This window comes from Aquarana catesbeiana, linkage group LG05 (genome assembly GCF_042186555.1).
Source record: "Aquarana catesbeiana isolate 2022-GZ linkage group LG05, ASM4218655v1, whole genome shotgun sequence".
NCBI classification, from domain to species: domain Eukaryota; kingdom Metazoa; phylum Chordata; class Amphibia; order Anura; family Ranidae; genus Aquarana; species Aquarana catesbeiana.
In genome coordinates, this window is record NC_133328.1 from 50,299,372 (window position 1) to 50,319,069 (window position 19,698).

Sequence of the window (19,698 nt, forward strand, 5' to 3'; positions counted from 1 at the left end):
TGCATGCTGCTCTGCTCTGTTTATGATATGGTATGCTTCATTCTGTACACCAGTGGTTCTCAACCTCAGTCCTCAAGTACCCCCAATAGGCCGTGTTTTGGGAATTCCTCTTGGATAAAATAGCTGTCCAAAATACCAAGCCATTGACTGATTTAAAGCACCTGTGCAAGATAAAGGAAAACCTGCAAACATGGCCTGTTAGGGGTACTTGAGGACTGAGGTTGAGAACCGCTGGTGTACACTGTGCTGTATGCAGTGCACTCTAAACCGCTTGACTGTGTATGGTGTGCTGTTGTATTATATTCCACATTTGTCTGCTTTGTACACTGTGTTATATACACTGCTGTGCGTGTTTTTAGAATATTGTACACTTTGCTGTATGCAGAGTACTCCACATTGCCTGACTGTGTGCACTGTCCTATTGTTATATACTCCACATCCTGTACTCTGTGCATTGTACACCGGACACGCCTTCCCTTTGTACAATAGGCTGGACATTATATACTCCATCCTGCTCCACTACATTGTTCTGTGCGTTATGCATTCTACATTCAGCAATACCACCCCCTCTGTACCGTCTGCTGTGTGTTGCATACCCCACATTGCTCCTCTAGACTCTGCACAGCACTTGACTTTGTACACTGTGCTGTATGTTATATACTCTGCATTGCTTTATGTATCCCCAGTAGGGGACTTTTGGGGGTGTTCAGTATATGAACATACATTGCTAGGGTCTTTTAATAACTGCATGCCAATGTGGTAACATGTACCCCACCACCACCTTTCACATTTTTGCTCTCTTATTGCATCCACCTCTCAGTGGGCTCTGGTGGCAGCCTGTAGTGTTCCTTTATCTGGTGAAGCTGCTGGGAATACCTTTGTGCAATTAGTCACATCACAGTCCTATATAAGGAGGACATGGCTACCTTCATCAGCATTAATATCCTTGGGAAGTAATCGGCCTTCACAATTTTTGCTTTTTCTTTTCCTTTTTTTTTTTTTTTTTTCTCTCATGGTTTCATTCAATTTGATTGAAATTCTGATAGTTTTCATGAGAAAGGTGATTGTTAATTTTGGTAACTTTCTTTTTTTTTTCTGCATGCTGTCAAAGATAGGATTAAAAAAAATTAAATGTGCTCAATTTTCCACGCAGGATACAACTACATAGAACATAAAAGGCAGAGAAAATGATTTTCAAATTTATTTCTGTGAAGAAAAAACACGACTTGAGGGCTCGTGGGGGGGTCAATGCTTACTAATAAGGTTTAATCCTTCAATCCCGGGGGCAAGAAAACGGACAATCTGATCAGTTGCTTTTGAGAAGCTGCTTTTCTTTTTTGCATTTCCTTGCTGTAGGTGTTTTACTTTAGCACAGATACAGGTAAGCCTATACAGTATAAAGATGGTGGGTGACCGCACTCTGTTAAAATCGACTTCTTCAATGTCGTATATCTATAAAATCATATGCAATATGGCGGGAGAAGTGAGACCTCTGTTTCATGCTATAGAGCAGGGGTCTCCATACTTTCTGAACCAAGGGCCAGTTTACTGTCTAAGTGTCCTTCAGACTTTAGGGGGGCCGCACTGTGGCCAGCGGAAATAGAAAATTTTGCTGGCATCAGCAGGACTGTGCCCCATCTTTGGTATTAGGGGGTTAAATTTTGCCCAATTGTTGCTGTCAGTGGGAGAAATGGCACCCCATTTTTGGTGCTGGAGGGCAGACTAGTGTCTCATATCAGTGGGATGAAGTGTGCCCCAAGGGCTGGATAAAGGCAGGCAGAGGACCACATCTGGCCCCTGGGCCGCTGTTTGGAGACCCCTGCTATAGAGTGCTGAATCATGAATTCAACTAAAGCTAGCCACATATATGAAACCCCGCTCCCCAAAATTGTGTAAAGTTCCTTGGTCCATTGGTTAACATGACCACTCCCTGTGCTGCCATCCTTGTTTTAATAGTCCATCAGGGTGCCAGCTGTCTTTTCTGGGTTCTCGCAGCGGGCCCCCTGATGGCCTGGCACCTACTGGGGTTTTTGGCAGCGGTATCCCAGGAGGTAGCAGGATTGGACTTCACATCAATCTTGCATAGGGGACAGTGGAAGTTGTAGTCAGGGTCAACAGAGAATGGCCTTAAGCATATATTCGGCGGGTGGGCTTTAATGCCAAGCGAACGCATATATGCGACCATAGAAAACCGTATTCTGTGCTGAGAGCGCACTTCCAGTACAGTAACTAAGGAATCAAAAGAAGCTCCCGATGCATACCTGCGAATGGGAGCTTTTGATCATGTGACAGCCAATCACAGCGATCATATGATCAAAATGCCCACCTCCTGGTATTTTTATTCTCTTAACTGCTTGCTGCCCACCCACTGTCAAATGACAGCGGGACGGTGTGGCTCTCGTTCTGGGATGACAGCATATGACGGCATCCCAGAATGGCCGCTGTCACGCGCCCACAGCACGGCAATCGCGACCCCCGATCTCTGTAAACAGCCACGTCCGCGGCTCTTTAACCATGTGATCGGCTGTGTCCAATTACAGCCGGTCACATGTAAACAAGGAAGTGCTGGTAATCGGCGCTCCTCGCCTCACACTGACAGTGTGTGGCGAGGAGAGCCGATCAGCGGCATCTCCACGCAGGGGGGACATGTAGGAATGTAATCGGGGCACTGATCATCAGTGCCCTGATTACAGTATAGTAAAACAGTGGCAGCAATCAGCGCCCACAAGTGCCACCAATCTGTGCCCATTAGCGATGCCAGTTAGTGCTGTCAATCAGTGCTGCCCATCAATAGCCATCACTGCTGTCTATCAGTGCCGCCTATCTGTGCTGCCTATTAGTGCCCATCAGTGCCACCTATCTGTGCCAATAAGTGCGGCATATTGGTGCCTTCTCATCAGTGCTGCCTCATCAGTGTCCAAAAGTGCCGCCTCATCAGTGTCCAAAAGTGCCACCTCATCAATGCCCACCAGCTCAGCCTATCAGTGCCGCCTCATCAGTGAAGGTGAAAAATTACTTGGTTACAAAATTTACTGACAGAAACAAAAGTAAACTTTTTTTTTTTTTTTTTTTTCAAAATTTTTGGTCTTTATTTTTTACAAAAAAATAAAAAATAAAAACCAGCAGTGATTAAATACCACCAAAAGAAAGCTCTATTTGTGTGAAGAAAATGATACAAAATTTGTTTAGGTACAGTGTAGCATGACCGCGCAATTGTCATTCAAACTGTGACAGTGCTGAAAAATGGCCTGGGCAGGAAGGGGGTGTAAGTGCCCGATAGACAAGTGGTTAAGGCGCTGGGGGGCGATGGTGGCAAAGGGTTAAAAAGGTGCACCTTTTTTATGTTGCGAGTGGTGAAAGGATTGGGATGGAGGAAGCCCTTCCAACTGTGCAGCCTCCACCAGGCTCTTCAGGGCAGCCCATATAGAGCAATTTTTTTATTTTTTTTGTATCCCCGAGTTCAGCTTTCAGCCTTGGTTCACACTATTGCGAAACACAAATTTGAATTGAACCTCTTACAGTCCCCTATAAATCAGGGGTCAGACTGGTAAAGGACAGTACAAGGAGACAGTTGAGCTGCAGTATAGGCTAACCAAGAACATGCTGATAGAAGGAGAGAGCAGAGTGACAGAGATGAGTTCATCAATCTGCTTTTCTTTTTTTGTTGTCCAGTCACAGGCTGGGGGAGGGACAAGACTTGTAAGTGGCCAGGCGGAGCTGTGTAAATCACAGGACTGGATATGGACTTTATATGTATTTAATCTTCTTATTTAGCAGTTTGCCTGGAGTTCAGCCTTTTAACTGCTCCAAGAAAAGAGACTTGCATAGAAATTCATCCTTGTCACCGTTAATAGATTAGACATGGAGATTTGCCCTGAAGGTAACATTTGCTTATGTCTTTTTTCTTAGAATTTCCTGGCTTTGTGAAATGTTTCCTTTTACTGGACGCATTTTGCAGCATCACTTACACTTTTCCCATCCACAGAGTACACCTCTAATTAGAATTCCTGATATGATATTCTCCTCCTATTTCTTCAAACCTAAAAACATCCTTGGTTGATCCACGCAGGGAGCCATTATGTACAAGTTGTCATCTAGAAAAAATAGGTTCCTTGTGGTTAGAATAAAGGAAAGTGACAGCAATGTATCTTCTAAATGGCGAGAATGGAGGCGATCCTGCTGAGTGCTGCAGGCGCCATTCTGTAAGCGCAATTACTAATGAAGAATGTTAAAAATCACAGCATTCCTGTGTATAACCTGCACATGAAATGCAATGCCACCTTCATATGGGGGAGACATTAATCATTTTAATAACCTGTCCAGTATATTAATTGCTGATCACATCCAGAATTCCAGTGATGGGGAAGAGAAAATTCTCTACTGCACTGTCAGGTCTGTGGGAAGAAGAAGAAAAAGGAGTAATAGATGGGAGTAGTAGAAAGCAGGATATTGTTTGAAAATGCAGTTTATTCTTTTCCTGTGCATAATGTAGTATGTGCCGATTCTTCGAAGACAACTAAAGGGATCTCTTAAAGTGACTTGGTTGCTATTAAAAAAACATAAAAATGTGTGTTCTATCTATCTTATATACACACACCGGCCACTTTATTAGGTACACCTGTTTAATTGCTAATCGGCCAATCACATGGCAGGAACTCAATCTCAATGCATTTACAGTAGGCATCTAGACGTGGAGAGGACAACTTGCTGAAATTCAAACCAAGCCTCAGGTGATTTAACCACTTCCCGCCCGTCTATAGCAGAATGATGGCTGGGTGGTGGTTCTGTTATCCTGACTGGGTGTCATATGACGCCCTGCAGGATAACAGCCGCCACACGCCCGTGGGGGCACGCATCGTGGAGATCGGTGGTGCGGTTTGTCAGTCTGACACAGCACTACACCAAACTCGGTAAAGAGCCTCCAGCGAAGAGCTGGTGATCAGCTTTTCCTCACTCGCGTCTGACAGGCACGATTATAGGAGAGCCGATCGGCGGCTCTCCTGACAAGGGGGGGTCTGTGCTGATTGTTTATCAGCGCAGCCCCCCCTCGAATGCCCACACTAGACCACCAGGGAAGCCCCCAGCATGTGGATGGCCAGGTACCTGGCCATCCACATGTGAAAATCAATGCCCAACATAGCCAATCAGTGGCCACAAATGGGCACTGACTGGCACCTCTATGGCTCAATAAAAATTAGTGATGCCCATCCGTGCCACCCATCAGTGTTGCCTATGAGTGCCCATCAGTGTCGCAAACCAGTGCCACCTCATTGGTGCCCATCAGTGCAGCCATATCAGTGCCCGTCATTGAAGAAGAAAACGTACTTATTTACAAAAAATTTTAACAGAAGCAAATAAACTTTTTTTTTATCTTTCAAAATATTCGGTCTTTTTTTATTTGTTGTGCAAAAAATAAAAATCACAGAGGTGATCAATTGCCACCAAAAGAAAGCTCTATTTGTGGGAACAAAATTATAAAAAAATTTGTTTGTGTACAGTGTAGCATGACCGTGCAATTGTCATTCAATTTGCGACAGCGCTGAAAATTGGCTTGGGCAGGAAGGTGTATAAGTGCCTGGTATTGAAGTGGTTAAGTGACTTTGAACGTGGCATGGCTTTTGGTGCCAGACGGGCTGGTCTGAGTATTTCAAAAGCTGCTGATCTCCTGGGATTTTCACGTACAACCATATCTTGGGTTTACAGAGAATGGCCTGAAAAAGAGAAAATATCCAGTGAGCGGCAGTTGTTGAGGTCAGAGGTGACTGGGCAGACTGGATCAAGATGATAGAAAGGCAACAGTAACTCAAATAATCACTCGTTACAACCAAGGTATGCAGAATACCATCTCTGAACGTACAACACATCGAACCTTGAAGCCGATGGGCTACAGCAGCAGAAGACCACACCAGGTGCTACTCCTGTCAGCTAAGAACAGAAAAATGAGGCTACAAAGCAAAGCTTAGAGTGAAGGTGGGAAAAGCAGCACAAGAAGCAAATCAGTTGTGCTGCTGCGCAAAGAACATACTAAATGGAGGAGAGCGCTGTGTGTGTGTGTGTGTGGTGTTTTTTGTTTTTTTTTCCCTTTCACTGTCCAGAAACAGGGTTAGACCCCATACACACTATTATATTTTCTGAGGATTTTTGGCTTCAGATTTACCAAAACCATGTAATATGAGGTCAAACTTTAAGGGTTTTAATTTGTATGCAATCAGGTAGGCCCTCGCACTACATGATTTTGGTAAATCTGAAGACAAAAATCTGCAGAAAATCTAATCTCCCAGGCTATGGCGGTGTCCCGTAGGAGGAGATTGTGTTGTGTGGTTGAGGGTATAGATTGCCACTTTCAGTGAAGAAGGGCTACCAAAGAGTGAGGGTGGGCCATCAGTGATTCAATGGAGTAGTTTGAATAGTGGGAGGATTGTGATATCCAATCTAGGCCTATACGGAGAAGACATGCTAGGTTGTAGGCTCTGACATTGGGAAGACTAATACCGCCTTCGCGTCTTGGAAGATATCATTTTGTAAATGCAATGTGCGGTCGATTATTCTGCCAGATAAATTTGGAGATATCTTTTTGTTTAGCAACTGAATATCTTTGTGTTGTGAGTAGTGGAATCGTTTGAAGCAGATACAATAAGTGTGCAAAGCACACCATTTTTACTTAGTGGCATCTTCCCAGGATCGAGAGAGGCAGATCCATCCAGTTCTTGGGATATTTTTTTTTGACCAGAGGGGGACAGTTTAGGTGGTATATAGAAGATGGCAGTTTCCCTATTTTTATACCTAGGTAAGTTATGTGTGATTTTGGCTACTGTGAAAGGCAAATGGGAGGCCCACGGAGGATTTAAAAGGGTGCCTATGGGGAGGATTTCGCTTTTATTTTAGTTAATGCAAAGACCCGAACATAAATTAAATTAATCAAATATTGTTTTGATAGAGGACATGTCAGAGGAGAGGTTAGCTGAGAAGATGAGAACATCATCGGTAAAGAGGGAGGTGCGAAGCTCATGGTCTCCAATGTTGATCCCATGCTGCTGACTATTTAAAAGGATACTTGCCTGTCCAAGGGCCCACAATGTCCTCACCCAAAGCTGATCCGTCCCCTTAGCTCCGGGTGCAGGTGCCGGCATTGCTAGTAAGGGCATCAGGAAATTAAGCATTGTGCCTTCCTGCGTATGCGGGAGTCACGCTACGTGTTCTGAGTGGTTCCTGCTGTCTTTTGGGACCTGTGTCTCCTAGAGGACTGGGGGGGGGGGGGGAGGTGCGGAGGAGGGGCCGGACATGATGTTGGTCGGCCCCCCGAAAGGTGCCAAATGTGGGAGGACAGCGGAAGTTCCATTTTTGGGTGGAGCTCCGCTTTAAGGAATAGGCATACTGAAGGATCATTAGCCTCCTACACTTCGGGAGTGTTGGATTCCCGGCCCCCCACTGAATGCTGTGTGTCCTCCAGCTGGCCCCCGTGCTCTGCAATGATGTAGGAGCCGGTGGATGAAGCATCGGGGACCTGGCATCTAACACAAAGGTGTGTCGGATGCTGATGACTTGATGACTGAAGATGTGCTAAAGGGAAGTTGTTGGAAATTTTAAGTCTGCTGCTAAAAAAAAAAAGACCTTTTGATAATTATTTTTTTTTTTTTTATTTGACAGAGAAAGCTACAAGTGAGTTGAACACGGCTGAAGACTGGAGTCTGATCCTGGACTTGTGTGATAAGGTTGGGCAGTCACGCACGGGGTAAGTTCTTCCTTATTATCGGTCTACTTGGTGTAAAGTGACAGATAATTCGAATATCTGCTGCTGTTGACGCTTGTTCTGTACATATCACTAGGTTAGAGAGGATAGAAAACATGTGCTTCTGCTTTGCAGTAAAAGAGATAAATGGAGACCGTCATTGCTGAGCTCTCCTCCTGATAATGTTAGTTGCTTACTTGTCATGCTGATCCTGTGTTTTTTTAATACTTTCTGAGGCTCAGACGGGAACAAGTATGCAGATCGGGAGTTCTGACTTCACGCTGTCTAATCTGCATGCGTGTTCCAGGTCGCTGACTCAGAACGTTTTTATATCGGAACTTTAGGCATAAATTTTAAAATGTGCTTTTGTGCTCATTGTAGAGGAGAAATACTATATTGCTGTAGGAGTTGGCGTTGGTGCAGTGGCAGCGAGTGCAGAATTGTGCATGGGGGGGGATATTGCATGTTGGTGTATCGGCAGTGAGTGGGGTATTGCGCCTTGCACAGTGGTGATGAATGGGATATTGCATGTTGGCGCAGTGGCGGTGAGTGGGGTATTGTGCACTATGCAGTGGGGTATTGGGGTATTACATGTTGGTGCAGTGATGGTGGATGGGATATTGCGTGTTGGCAAGTGGGGGTTTTGCATGCCGGTTCACTGGTGGCGAGTGGGGTATTGCATGTTGTTGCAGTAGGTGGGGTATTGCTTGGCAGTGCAGTTGTAGTGAGCTGGATATTGCACATTGGTGCTGCAGCAGTAAGTGGGGCATTGCCTGTGATGCAGTCGCAATGACTGAGTTATTGCCTGTTCAGTGGTGGTGAGTAGAGAGTATTGAATTGTTTGGGCGCAGTGGTGGTGAGTGTGGTATTGCGTGTCGGTGAGGGGCAGTAAAGTAGGGAGCAGACAGATCAGGGATGAGGTAGACAAAATTTGTTGCCAACTAAGGACAATCCACATGACATAACTATAAAGACTTACCGAAAAAAAATTGCCATCCACAGAGGGCAAAAGCATACTAGGGCTTTACAGCTGTAGTCTGGACTACAATCACAGGCTACTTTGTCATTCAGTGCCCCAAAGATCTGAATTTTTAATCTATAATTAAAGTGTTGCTAAACCCACAACAGTAATATCAGTGTGTATATGCTGTAAAGCATGCTTGTTATACTCCCCGTGGAACCTAAGGGGTTAATCTTCTGCATTGTGTATAAAGGCTGTGTGATCCAGGCTTCTCTGATCCTCCCCTTCTATTACTGACTCCAACCCATCTACTGATGTAACAGAGCATTAGGAGTCAGGCTGCACATGCTCAGTTTGGTGTGTATTGCTAGAGTTTTGTTTTTTTTTTTTATTTCTTTCCCTGGGAGAGTGCATGTGATCAGCACAGGGCCAATCAGCACTGTCCAGAGATAGGATCAGGGGAGAATAACTCCTCCTACAAGCTTAGCAGAGAGTGATACAAGTCACAAGACTTCTATATACTGCTGATGAGAAAAGGTATTTAGCAGTTTATATTTACTAAAATAATTGCATTTTCATGTTTTGTGTACTGTGGGAGACCAGATATAGTGAATGCAGGGTCCTGGACCTTTAACACAAACTTTGCATGATGAGGCACAGCCCATTGAGTTCCATGGCACCTGTTCCAATCTATGCGACTTAAAGTCGCAGCGACTAGAAAAGGGTCCTTGCACTACTTTGATGTGACTTTCTTGCGTGTAAAGTTGCATAAAAGTAGTCGCTTTAGTCGCTCTAGTGTGATTGGAGCCTTAGAGTTCTATGGAACATAAATGATGACAGTTAAGTCGTCGTCCCCCACACACACACACACACACACACACACTCCTCTCACTCCTTCCCTTTTTTTTTTTTTTTTTTTTTTTTTTAATTAATTAATTAATTGATTTTTTAGGCCTAAAGACTGTCTGCGCTCTATTATGAGAAGAGTGAACCATAAAGACCCACATGTAGCAATGCAAGCACTAACGGTGAGTGTTATTGTCAGTTAATCTTGTTTTTTGGGGTTTTTTTTGTTTTTGTTTTTTTTTTTTTTCTGACCATTACAATTTGTAAGCCGCCTTTTTCTAGAAAAATGAACTGAATTCTAAATGTAATATTTCTGTCAATGCAAAAACTTTTTATTTTGTATAGCACATGGAAAGATTCAAACTCCTGTCAGGTTTTTTTTTTTTTTTTTTTTTTTTTTTTTTTTTTTTTTCCATGTGTCTTCGTTGAGGTGATTTCCTGGAAATGGTAGTTATCAAAATAGGAAGTCAGAAGAAATCTCCCTAAAATATACACAGAAGGCAGTAAAAATCTGACAGAGGTTCTAAGCCTCTTCACGGAGATCCTCCTTGTGGGGCCAGTGTGAAGTACAGACTTCCCATTGGAATGCATAGAGATTGTGGTACATATGATCCAACAATGAAGGTTTTCGAGGAGAGGCAATGTGCAGGCCACCCAGCACAAATCTCTGCAATGTGGGGACAGGTAGGTGTGTTTGTAGGACTGACTAGGGAGGTAAGTCGAGCCAACTTGGAAAATGTCCACTAAAAGTGAGCTTCCACGGTAAAGAGGAGCTTTTCAAGACTGAGCAGGCAGGCTTTTTATTACAGAAGAAACCTGCAGTGTCTCTTCTGCAATAAAATAAACTTGCCTGCCTGCTCGCAGTCTTCTTTGTTATGTACACTGAGCTGCAAAAGCACAACTCTGTTCACAATCTGGCTCTTGTACATGTTGCAGGAGTGGCGTCATGCCGTAATGAACAATGAGACTGGCTGCAACCCAGCATTTTGTATTAAGTATTTAGCTCCACTTTAAAGGATAAGTTCACCTTTACAAAATAAATTTACAATAATGTAATTTTTTTTTTTTTGCATGTAAAAAAAAAAAAAATTGCATTGTAATGGAACTGTAAAGCATTGCACCCACAATCAGCAGATCGTGGGTATAATGCCACAGTTATGCAGACTGTATCTGTCTGGCCATACCTCTGATACAGGCAGGCAGTTACACTGTGATGGGAAGACTTAATGGGCTAACACAGGCGATGTTGAGATAGGGCTGGGCGATTTTCTCAAAAAAAAAAAAAATCTGCGATTTTTGTTTAAAAAATACGCGATTCGCGATTCGAATCAAGGTTGTGTTTTTTTTTTTTTGGACACCGTGCCAGTCCTGAGGAGCTGTGGGCAGGAGTTTTTAGGCGAGGCTTCGGCCTAGTCCGCGGCGTCTGGCCTCGTTGACTTGGCCGAAGCCGCGGCCTCGCCTAAAAACTCCTGCCCGCATCTCCTCAGGACTGGCGCGGTGAAAGAAAAAAAAATCTAAAAAAAATTGATTTTGCTTAAATTTTGAATCGATTTGACTTCTCAACTCGATCCAAGATTTAAATCGATTTTTTTTTTTTTTTTTTTTTTTTTTTTTTCCCCAGCCCTACGTTGAGATTCATTGAGGACCACAAGCCGCAAAGGCTGTCAGACCTTGTAGTTTTTCCCATCCACAGAACACTGCAGATTGTGATGGGGGGGGGGGGGGGGTTCGGGGGCACCTGTTACACACTGAATATGGGTGTGATATGTTCCAAAAAGTGAACTTATCCTTTATCCAGCTGATACCACAAGACTGCTGGCTCCCGACTACCCAGTAAGTGACCTGCCACTTATATGGGACTTGTTGGCCCCCTTGTCATAGCAGTAAATAATCAATGGAAATAAGTGTTAAATGTAATTTTTATAATAAAATAAAACTGTTTTAAAGCAACTGCTTCACCACGCACACACGTGAATGCAAACACTCACATGTTAAGTATAGCTGTGAATGTCAGCGTACAAATATTGTACAACATAAAAAAAATTGCAGTTGCCACCATTTTATTCTACAATGCCTCTGTTTTTAGAAAATATAAAATCGTTTTGGGGGTTTAAAGTAATTTTCTAGTATAAAAAAAACACATGTGCAAAAATATTGCTCCACACGCAAAGTGGTTAAAACAGGAGATCATCTTCCCCTCCCCCATCCGTTGTTAGATGGTTCATATTTGAAGGAGACAGACGTGTTGGTGGTCTACTCTAAATAAAAGCTGTGTGAATTCCTTCTTGGTATACTAATAGAACATGGAGTAGACACTCAGCGACCTCATTGAGATTGGTTCCATCTGTCTATATTGGACACAACCCGGCAACCTGAGAGCGCTGAAGCATTTGAAAATACAGCACAATAGTATTGATTACGTCTGTAGCAGGCCGCCTATCATTTTCATGTTTTTTTTATTTCCAAAACTGAGACAAAGGAAATTATTATTTATTTATTTTTTATACTATAAAGTATATCTATAGTAATTTTTTTTTAGGCTTGGGATAGAATGTAGAAGGTTAGAACTACTTGTGTGTGTAGTGTTTTTTTTTTTTTTTTTTTTTCCGGCTGCTTCCCTGCTGGGGAGATTCGCCCTCCTCTACTTCAACTCTTTGTCCCTACTCTGCTGTCCTGCACTTGTTTTTGCTGCCTCTTGCACATAGAAAGCATTATGTAACAAAAGTCAGTTCTAAGATGTTTTACCCAGTCATGTTTTTAAAGCACCGCTCTGGCCGGAGCTGAGGTTTCCAGAAGCTGCAGGGAGAAGAGGATTGGTAAATATGTTTCACAGCCCGTTCCCTACTGCGCATGCACGAAGCATGCTGTGTGAATGGCCCCGCAGCAGGGGAAGGAGGAGGGGAGCCAAACTTCTGGATGAGTTTGCTGTGACAAAGTCAGCTGGAAGTGGGAGCGGGTACCTGTCAAAACCCCCTCCCCGAAAGATGCCAAATGTGGCAGCGAAGGAGGCACATAAGCTGAGCTTCTGCTTTAACGGGGGCCCAGACCACAGTAAAAACGGACAGGTGTTCTAATCCACCGCTACTCTGTCCAGAACTGAAAAAAAAAAAGTTTTTTGCCTTTTTCGTTCTACTTTAGGGTTTAGACCTGTCTTAGAAGTCTAAATGTGATTTTATGTGCATTCAATAATAAGGGTCTAGTTTGAAGAAAAAAAAATATATATATATTATATATTTATTATATTCCGCTGACCTGAATCAATCCCTCTATCATATTTTGGAAATAGTGTGGGAATTTGGCATATGGGTTTCCTCCCAAAGACACTAGTATATATGTGTATGAGTTGGGGATCTTGGATTGTAAGCTCCTTGAGGGCAGGAACTGCTGTAAATGTATAATATATGTAAAGCACTGCGTAACATGGTGTCAGTATACAAGTACCTGAACAAAATAAAATATATTCAGGCTTTATAATAAATTTTGGAGAAATTCAGCCTTTTTTCCCTGGATAGAAATGCCAGTCACTCAAAATACCTGACTTCACAACTTGATTTTTGAAACCTTTAGATACTTGGTAGTGCTGGTTTAATTTCCCCTACAATCTTATATTCCTAATAACCTTCATCCTATTGTCTCAGCCCTCCAACAGAAGACCAGGCAGTGGATGGAGCTGCCCCTAGACTTGATGGACAGAATCGATCTACTGAAAGCTCTTTCTCCCAAAGTTATTGTATAACCCTGAGTCACCACACACGACACAAACACTGGTTAGGCACCCTTTGATCGTTGATCGCCCTAGATGTTTAACCCCTTCCCAGCCAGTGTCATTAGTACAGTGACGGTGCATATTTTTTAGCACTGATCACTGTATTCGTGTCGTTGGGCCCCAAAAAGTATCCGATTGTCCGCTGCAGTCTTGCTACACACACACACCTACCTCTTTAGTAGTAGGGGGTACCCCCCCAACATAAAACATGGCAACAGCCACCATTTTGTTCTCCAGGGCTTCTGTGTTCCGCAAATATGTAGTGTTTGGGGTGTCTGCCTCTTCAATTCACTGTATAGCGGAGCTTAGACTTTGTGTCGGTAAGCAGCACAAGGAGCCAGTCAGTTGTGCCGCAGTGCTCATGTGCTAACAAGGGACACCCTGATAGGAGCAAAGAGCAAAGTAACTAAGAGTTGAGTTCATTAGTGTAGGTCTTCTCCCTCACTGTCCAGCTACCAGCTGAGGGAGGGGAAGATCTAGTAGTAAGAGAGCAGACCCAGATTCTCTATCAGACAGGATTGTGCTGTCCTGCACAGCTGTGTACATTTTGGAACTGGGTGGAGAGAATTGCCAATCCTCTGGCAGGTAGAACCGCTTCATATGTGTATTTAGCTGGAGTCCAGGTTTATTATGGCTGAGTCATTAAGCCACAAAACGTTTTAAGTATTTAATGTATGCTGTGTCTTCTAATTGAACAAAATAGTGTGCGCCCTTACAGCCATTTAATGTGTGCGGAACCCATTTTGTGTTCCAGCTGCTGGGAGCCTGTGTGTCCAACTGTGGGAAGATCTTTCACTTAGAAGTGTGTTCAAGAGACTTTGCAAGTGAAGTTAGCAGTGTGTTAAATAAGGTAAGTGTATTACAAGTTCCATTCATATGTTTTATTATTTGTTCTTATGGAATGTTTTTCTTGTAAATAAACATTTATGGGCTTGTTCTCACCATAAAGTGGGTTCTAATGCAAGCAGTACTATGTATGTTAGATGTGCATTGCAATGCAGTTATTTACCTCCCAACACACCTGCGCATCACAGTGCAGATGCACATTTCCTCAAAGTCACGCAGGATCTTTTGGTTTTTTGTTTTGGGTTGTTTTTTTTTTTTTTTTTTTTTGTACGTCATGCAACTTTGACAGGCCATTTGCTTTGAATGGGCTGCATGACACAATGCAGCTCAACACATGAAAATGCATCTCCCTTTTCTTGCCCCCCATCCCTTTAAAACAACCCCAGCACCAAGAAACAAAACAAAAAAAATCACGTATCAACAGCGCAGTTTTACCTCTGTGAAGGACACCCAGTGGAGAAGAGGAATGTTTATGGAGGACAGTGTTGAATTAAAGTTGGGTATTTCATTAAAGACTGCGCTTTGTTTTAGTACTGCTGGGGTTTCTATAATATATATATATATTATGAAATGTATGTTCAGTTTGAGCTTTCTGACAAGAGTTCTTTACTTTATACATAGTATAAAGAACTCTTGACAGAAAGCTCGAACTGAACATTTTGGATTTATTGTACATTTTGCACTGCTTTAGGCTGTTTTCCGATCTTCATATTCCCTGCAGGATTTTACAATATTGCCAGAGTGACTGCAGTATTTTATCGCCTATAGCACTTTAGAAGGAATCCTGCAGTGGTTTTAATGGACTGAGAAAACCTTACTGTCCAAATGTGTTGTATGTTCTCTGTGGAAGATAAATGGCTTTCCTCATTCATTTCTGACATTCATTGTTCACACTCAGCTCTTTCTGGTCTCTACTGAGGAAGAGGCAACTCTCCAATGGCTGCAGTGAACAAAATGTCTGAGAAAAGTGCCTTGTTTAGTCCTATAGCCACTAACATGTTTTCTAGCTTTCCCTCATGACAAGAGATAGTCAGGGTTTGTCTTGGCAAAGTTTTTTTTTTGTGGTGTGTGTGGGTTTTTTTTTTTTTTTTTTTTTTTTTTTTTTTTATTATTATTATTATATTGTGTTTCCTTTTTTGAGGGAAAAAGAAAAAAAAAAAGCTTGTTTTCTATTTTATAAAGCAGATTCACGTCTTACTCAGCCCTGTTTCTCTCTATTGGAGGGGTATGATTTATGATGGACTGTCAAGGTGTAGCCAAGTGAAAAAAGGTTGGAAACCACTGGTTTTAATGTATTCAGAGCAAAGTTCTGAGCCCTGACCTGAATGACTTCACAGTTTGTTTGTTTTTTTTTTTTTTTTTTTTTTTTGATGAATTTATCCACAGTGGGTTCATCTGCAGAGGTCATTGGGGGCCTGTTTTAAAACCTATTTGCTATTTGTTAAGTAAACCTGAAGCTCAGAGCTACTTTAAAGGGTTTAAATGATCTAAGGCTTTATTCATCATGTTTCAGTGGGTCACATCCCACCTTTATGAAGTCAGCCAGGAACGTTATTATGAATATGGCTTTCCATAGCCTGATCTATCCTCCTCCTTCTGAGCTTTTGTTCACTGCTGGTTTGCTTTAAAGTACTTTTCTTCAGATGAGACCAGTTCTCCTACATAACAAACTGCAGCAGCCTCTTTCTTTTGAATATAGTTGGCAATCTCTGATGTTTGCTCTCTTCTACAGGGGCACCCTAAAGTCTGTGAAAAGTTAAAAGCACTAATGGTGGAATGGGCTGAGGAATTCAAGAACGACCCACAGCTTAGTCTAATTTCCGCTATGATCAAAAACCTCAAAGAACAAGGGGTCACCTTTCCGGCTATTGGATCCCAGGTATGGATGTGAAGTCAAAGTGCACACTTTGTCATCAGAAGTGAAAGTAGACTTGGACTTTGAGTAACAGCTGTCTTATTACCTCTCTCAATGTTTTGACTGTTCATCGCTGATCAAAAAATAAGTCCGATGGTTGATCCCTAGTGAATTCAACACTGTAGATGCCTTCTGGCCTCCTGACCCAATCATAAAAGCACTCTGGTATTCCCAAAACCCTGGTGCTGTATTATACAAATATTTATTTAAGCTGGGTACACACATACAGCTTATTTTCCGTTCAAGCAGTAGGTTGAAGGAAAAAAAAAGACAGATCCCGTATCAAGACATGTTACTGCAGGGATCTCTCCCACTCTTCTATTGTATTCGGACGGGGACTACATTGATCACCACTCGTAGCCATTGACTGCAAGAGCTGATTGCATGCTGGTTTTCTAGCACACCCGCATGCTGGTTTTCTAGCACACACGCCTCACTTGACCAACCAAGTTCTTAGTAACATGCAAGTATAAGGCCTCATTCACACGAGGCGGACTCCGCTTCCACGGAGTCCGCCTCGGTCCGCCGGCTCAGCGGGAGATCTCTCCGTTGATCTCCGCTGAGCCGGGGGATGGCAGGTCCCTCTCTGCTCACTGAGCGGGGAGGGGCTTGTCAGACACCGCTGCTGCCTATGGAGGGATCGGATGAAAACGGACAGCATGTCCATTTTCATCAGATCTCACCTGATCCAATCCGCCAGCGACTGATCCGGACGTAGGGCCATCTGTCTTCTTTCAGAGGTTCGGACCGGGTCGGATGTCAGGGGACATGTCTCTGCTGACATCCGTCGCTCCATAGGCTAATATGGAGCGCCTGTTCAGGTCCGCCGTCAAAACTGACAGGCGGGCCTGAACGGTCCGAGCGCGTAAAAGGGACCTTAAGCAAACAAAGACTTATCTAACTTCATTACCTTCCCTGCCTGGAAGATGGCTAAAAAATTAGGCAGTATGTTTGCAAACTTTAGAACAGTCTGTGTCATGCTGCTATTGGTCTGGTGCAGCTCCATGAACGGTGCTGACACTGGAGTTGAATGCACTGAGCTTGTCTGCTACATTTGCATATATTTAGTTGGAACGATACAGCTTCACTTCTAGTGGGTATGAACAAGGGTTGGTTTTTTTCAGAATAAAACTTTGCCTTGTCTTGTCTTTTTTGAAGGCAGCAGAACAGGCTAAAGCCAGCCCTGCTCTAGTGACGAAGGACCCAGGAACGGTGGCTACAAAGAAAGAGGAAGAAGACCTCGCCAAAGGTATATATCAGTAGTGCTCAACTTAAACTTTAGAGGGCCTAAAGTGTGACACCCGTCACTTCCAGAGGGCTGCACAGTAGTGGAGCATTATCTTCATTGTGTCAAAATGAATGGATTACAACGCATCTCAACATCCAAAATTTCAGTCTTGAAATTGCAATGCTTGCTGAAGTTGGGTTTCAGTGGCAGTAATAATAACCCCCAAACATTGGAATCAGTGGCTACAATAATAACTCCCAGCATAGTTGTCAGTGGCTGCAATAATAACCCCCAGCCTTGTCAGTGAAGAACGCCTAGCATTGGTGTCAGTGAATGCAATAATAACCATCAACATTGATGTCAGTAATAACCCCCCAACAATTGGTGTCAGTGATAACCCCTAGCATTGGTGTCAGTGAACCCAACATTAACCCTCATCATTGGTGTCAGTGGATGCTATAAACCCCAACATTGGTATCCGTGGACACCATTCACTCCCCTCCCCCATCTCTACTGGTGGGGGGTTGTTTGTTCCCCCACACCTAAAATCTTTTTGTATTAGGTAGACCAGCAGTGGATCAGAGCAGTGGGGCTGTAAGGAGTGACCCATTATCAGCAAAGTAAATATCCACACTAAATGGAATGTAAGCAACATGTCTGTGTGACAGCTGCAGTGGTGGAATGGGAGCTCAGTTGCACTCAGGATGGAGTGCAGCTAAAATCAACTAAAATCAAAATAAGTGCAGCGCTATGTACCTCTATACACATCTGTACACCTTTACAAACCATTTTGTATAATGTTTTTAAACCAGATGTAAACCTGTACTAAAAAAATCTCACAAAACAAAATGTGGGGAAGGCAATCTTTCCTGAACATTTTTGCTTTAGAAGAAAAAGTTATGTTTTGATTTGTTTTTTTCAGTGTTCTGTAGCTGTGTGTGTGTGTGTGTGTGTGTGTGTGTGTTCACGCTAGCTAGATCTGCTTGGAGTTGTAAACGGCGAGTGTGTCACTTCCAGTGACATCAATGGACCAGTTCTACTCACGTCTCCTATTATTCAAAAAGGCTTGTCGGCATGGTGACCTGAAGTCACAAAGCCAAAAAGCCCACATTGGCTTGACAGCACCACGGCTGCATTAGGAGAACATTATCGCGAAAGTGATAGGGCTGGGAGCCACGCAGGAGAAATGTGCATGGCAGCTTGACAACGCCACCACTCACTTTGGGTGAGCATTGCTGCCCTGGAAAAGATGGCAGGTTTGGAAGGTGCAGAACCGAAAAAGTAAAAATAAGGGGCATTCAATTTTACATGGTTGATGTGAAGCAACATATTGAAAGTTACGTTATGGGTATACACACATGTTCAATAATTGCTGTTAGCAAATGTACCTTAATAAAACAGTTATTCAAAATTAATTGCAAAATGCAAATTTCCTTTCTGTTTACCATAGTAAGATGTCTGCTTGAAAGTTTCACAGTGGAACTTGATTTTTTTTTTTTTTTTTTTTTTTTTTTTTTTTTACTAAAACCATGCAGAAGAGAAGATGGTTGGTTACTCATTACTTGCAACAATTTTAATGTATGTGTATGTATGTGAGACCTAAGTGCTGGTACTGGATAGACAAAACTTGGCGTTGTGTTCATAGCCTGCATACTGCTAAGTGATGTCTTTGAACTCCTTGCGTTTTTTTTTTTTTTTTTTCCAGCCATTGAATTGTCGCTAAAAGAACAGAAGCAGCAAAGCACAGTGTCTAGTCTCTACCCAAGTACAAGCTTCCTGACAAATCACAAATCAGAAGGAAGAAAAGTGCGAGCCATCTATGATTTTGAAGCTGTAGAGGACAACGAATTGACATTTAAGGCAGGAGAGATTGTTACTGTGTTGGATGACAGGTAAATGCTCTTTGAGAAATAATTGTAGCTGGGCTGCTATTCCATTTATGGCCAGCAAGTGGCATTATATTTAAATGTTGCATTTCTATGTAACCTGTTAAGTCGCTATGTCCTCCCCAGTGAGCCTTGGCCAGCGGGGTTTGCAGGGGATCCCTAGAGGTTGGGTTGTAGCCCAATTTGGGTGAAAACATTTATAAAAGCACCAAGCCCTCCAATAACTCATTAAAATCTGAACCTCCCAATCAGTGTTGCCAACTAGGGATGGGCAAACAGTTCGGTCTGAGCATAAGTTCGCGCCGAACCTTGGCTGTTCGGATATTCTGCGAACACCGAACAATATGCGGTGTTCGGGACAAATTCGAAAGCCACCGCAACACTGTTAGTCAATGTGACACTAACTTATTGTTAGTGTCACATGGCTCATTTAAAACTGATCGCGGCTGTAATGAATTGTCGGGTCTCAGCAATATAGATAAAACTCATTGAAAAAAAGAGCATGGGATACCCCCCAGTCC

General features: G+C 43.0%; 1 protein-coding gene across 2 annotated transcripts in view; it reads left to right on the top strand.

The window, feature by feature from the left end:
- The window catches only part of STAM (signal transducing adaptor molecule), a 61,199-nt gene that overhangs the window by 10,184 nt on the left and 31,317 nt on the right, over positions 1-19,698 (top strand). For both annotated transcript variants that reach the window (XM_073629725.1, XM_073629726.1), the window contains exons 2-7: positions 7,648-7,732; positions 9,643-9,718; positions 14,057-14,152; positions 15,881-16,027; positions 17,222-17,312; positions 18,997-19,183. In XM_073629725.1, the coding sequence (XP_073485826.1) occupies positions 7,648-7,732; positions 9,643-9,718; positions 14,057-14,152; positions 15,881-16,027; positions 17,222-17,312; positions 18,997-19,183 (682 nt within the window). The remainder of the gene's footprint in view (positions 1-7,647; positions 7,733-9,642; positions 9,719-14,056; positions 14,153-15,880; positions 16,028-17,221; positions 17,313-18,996; positions 19,184-19,698) is intronic.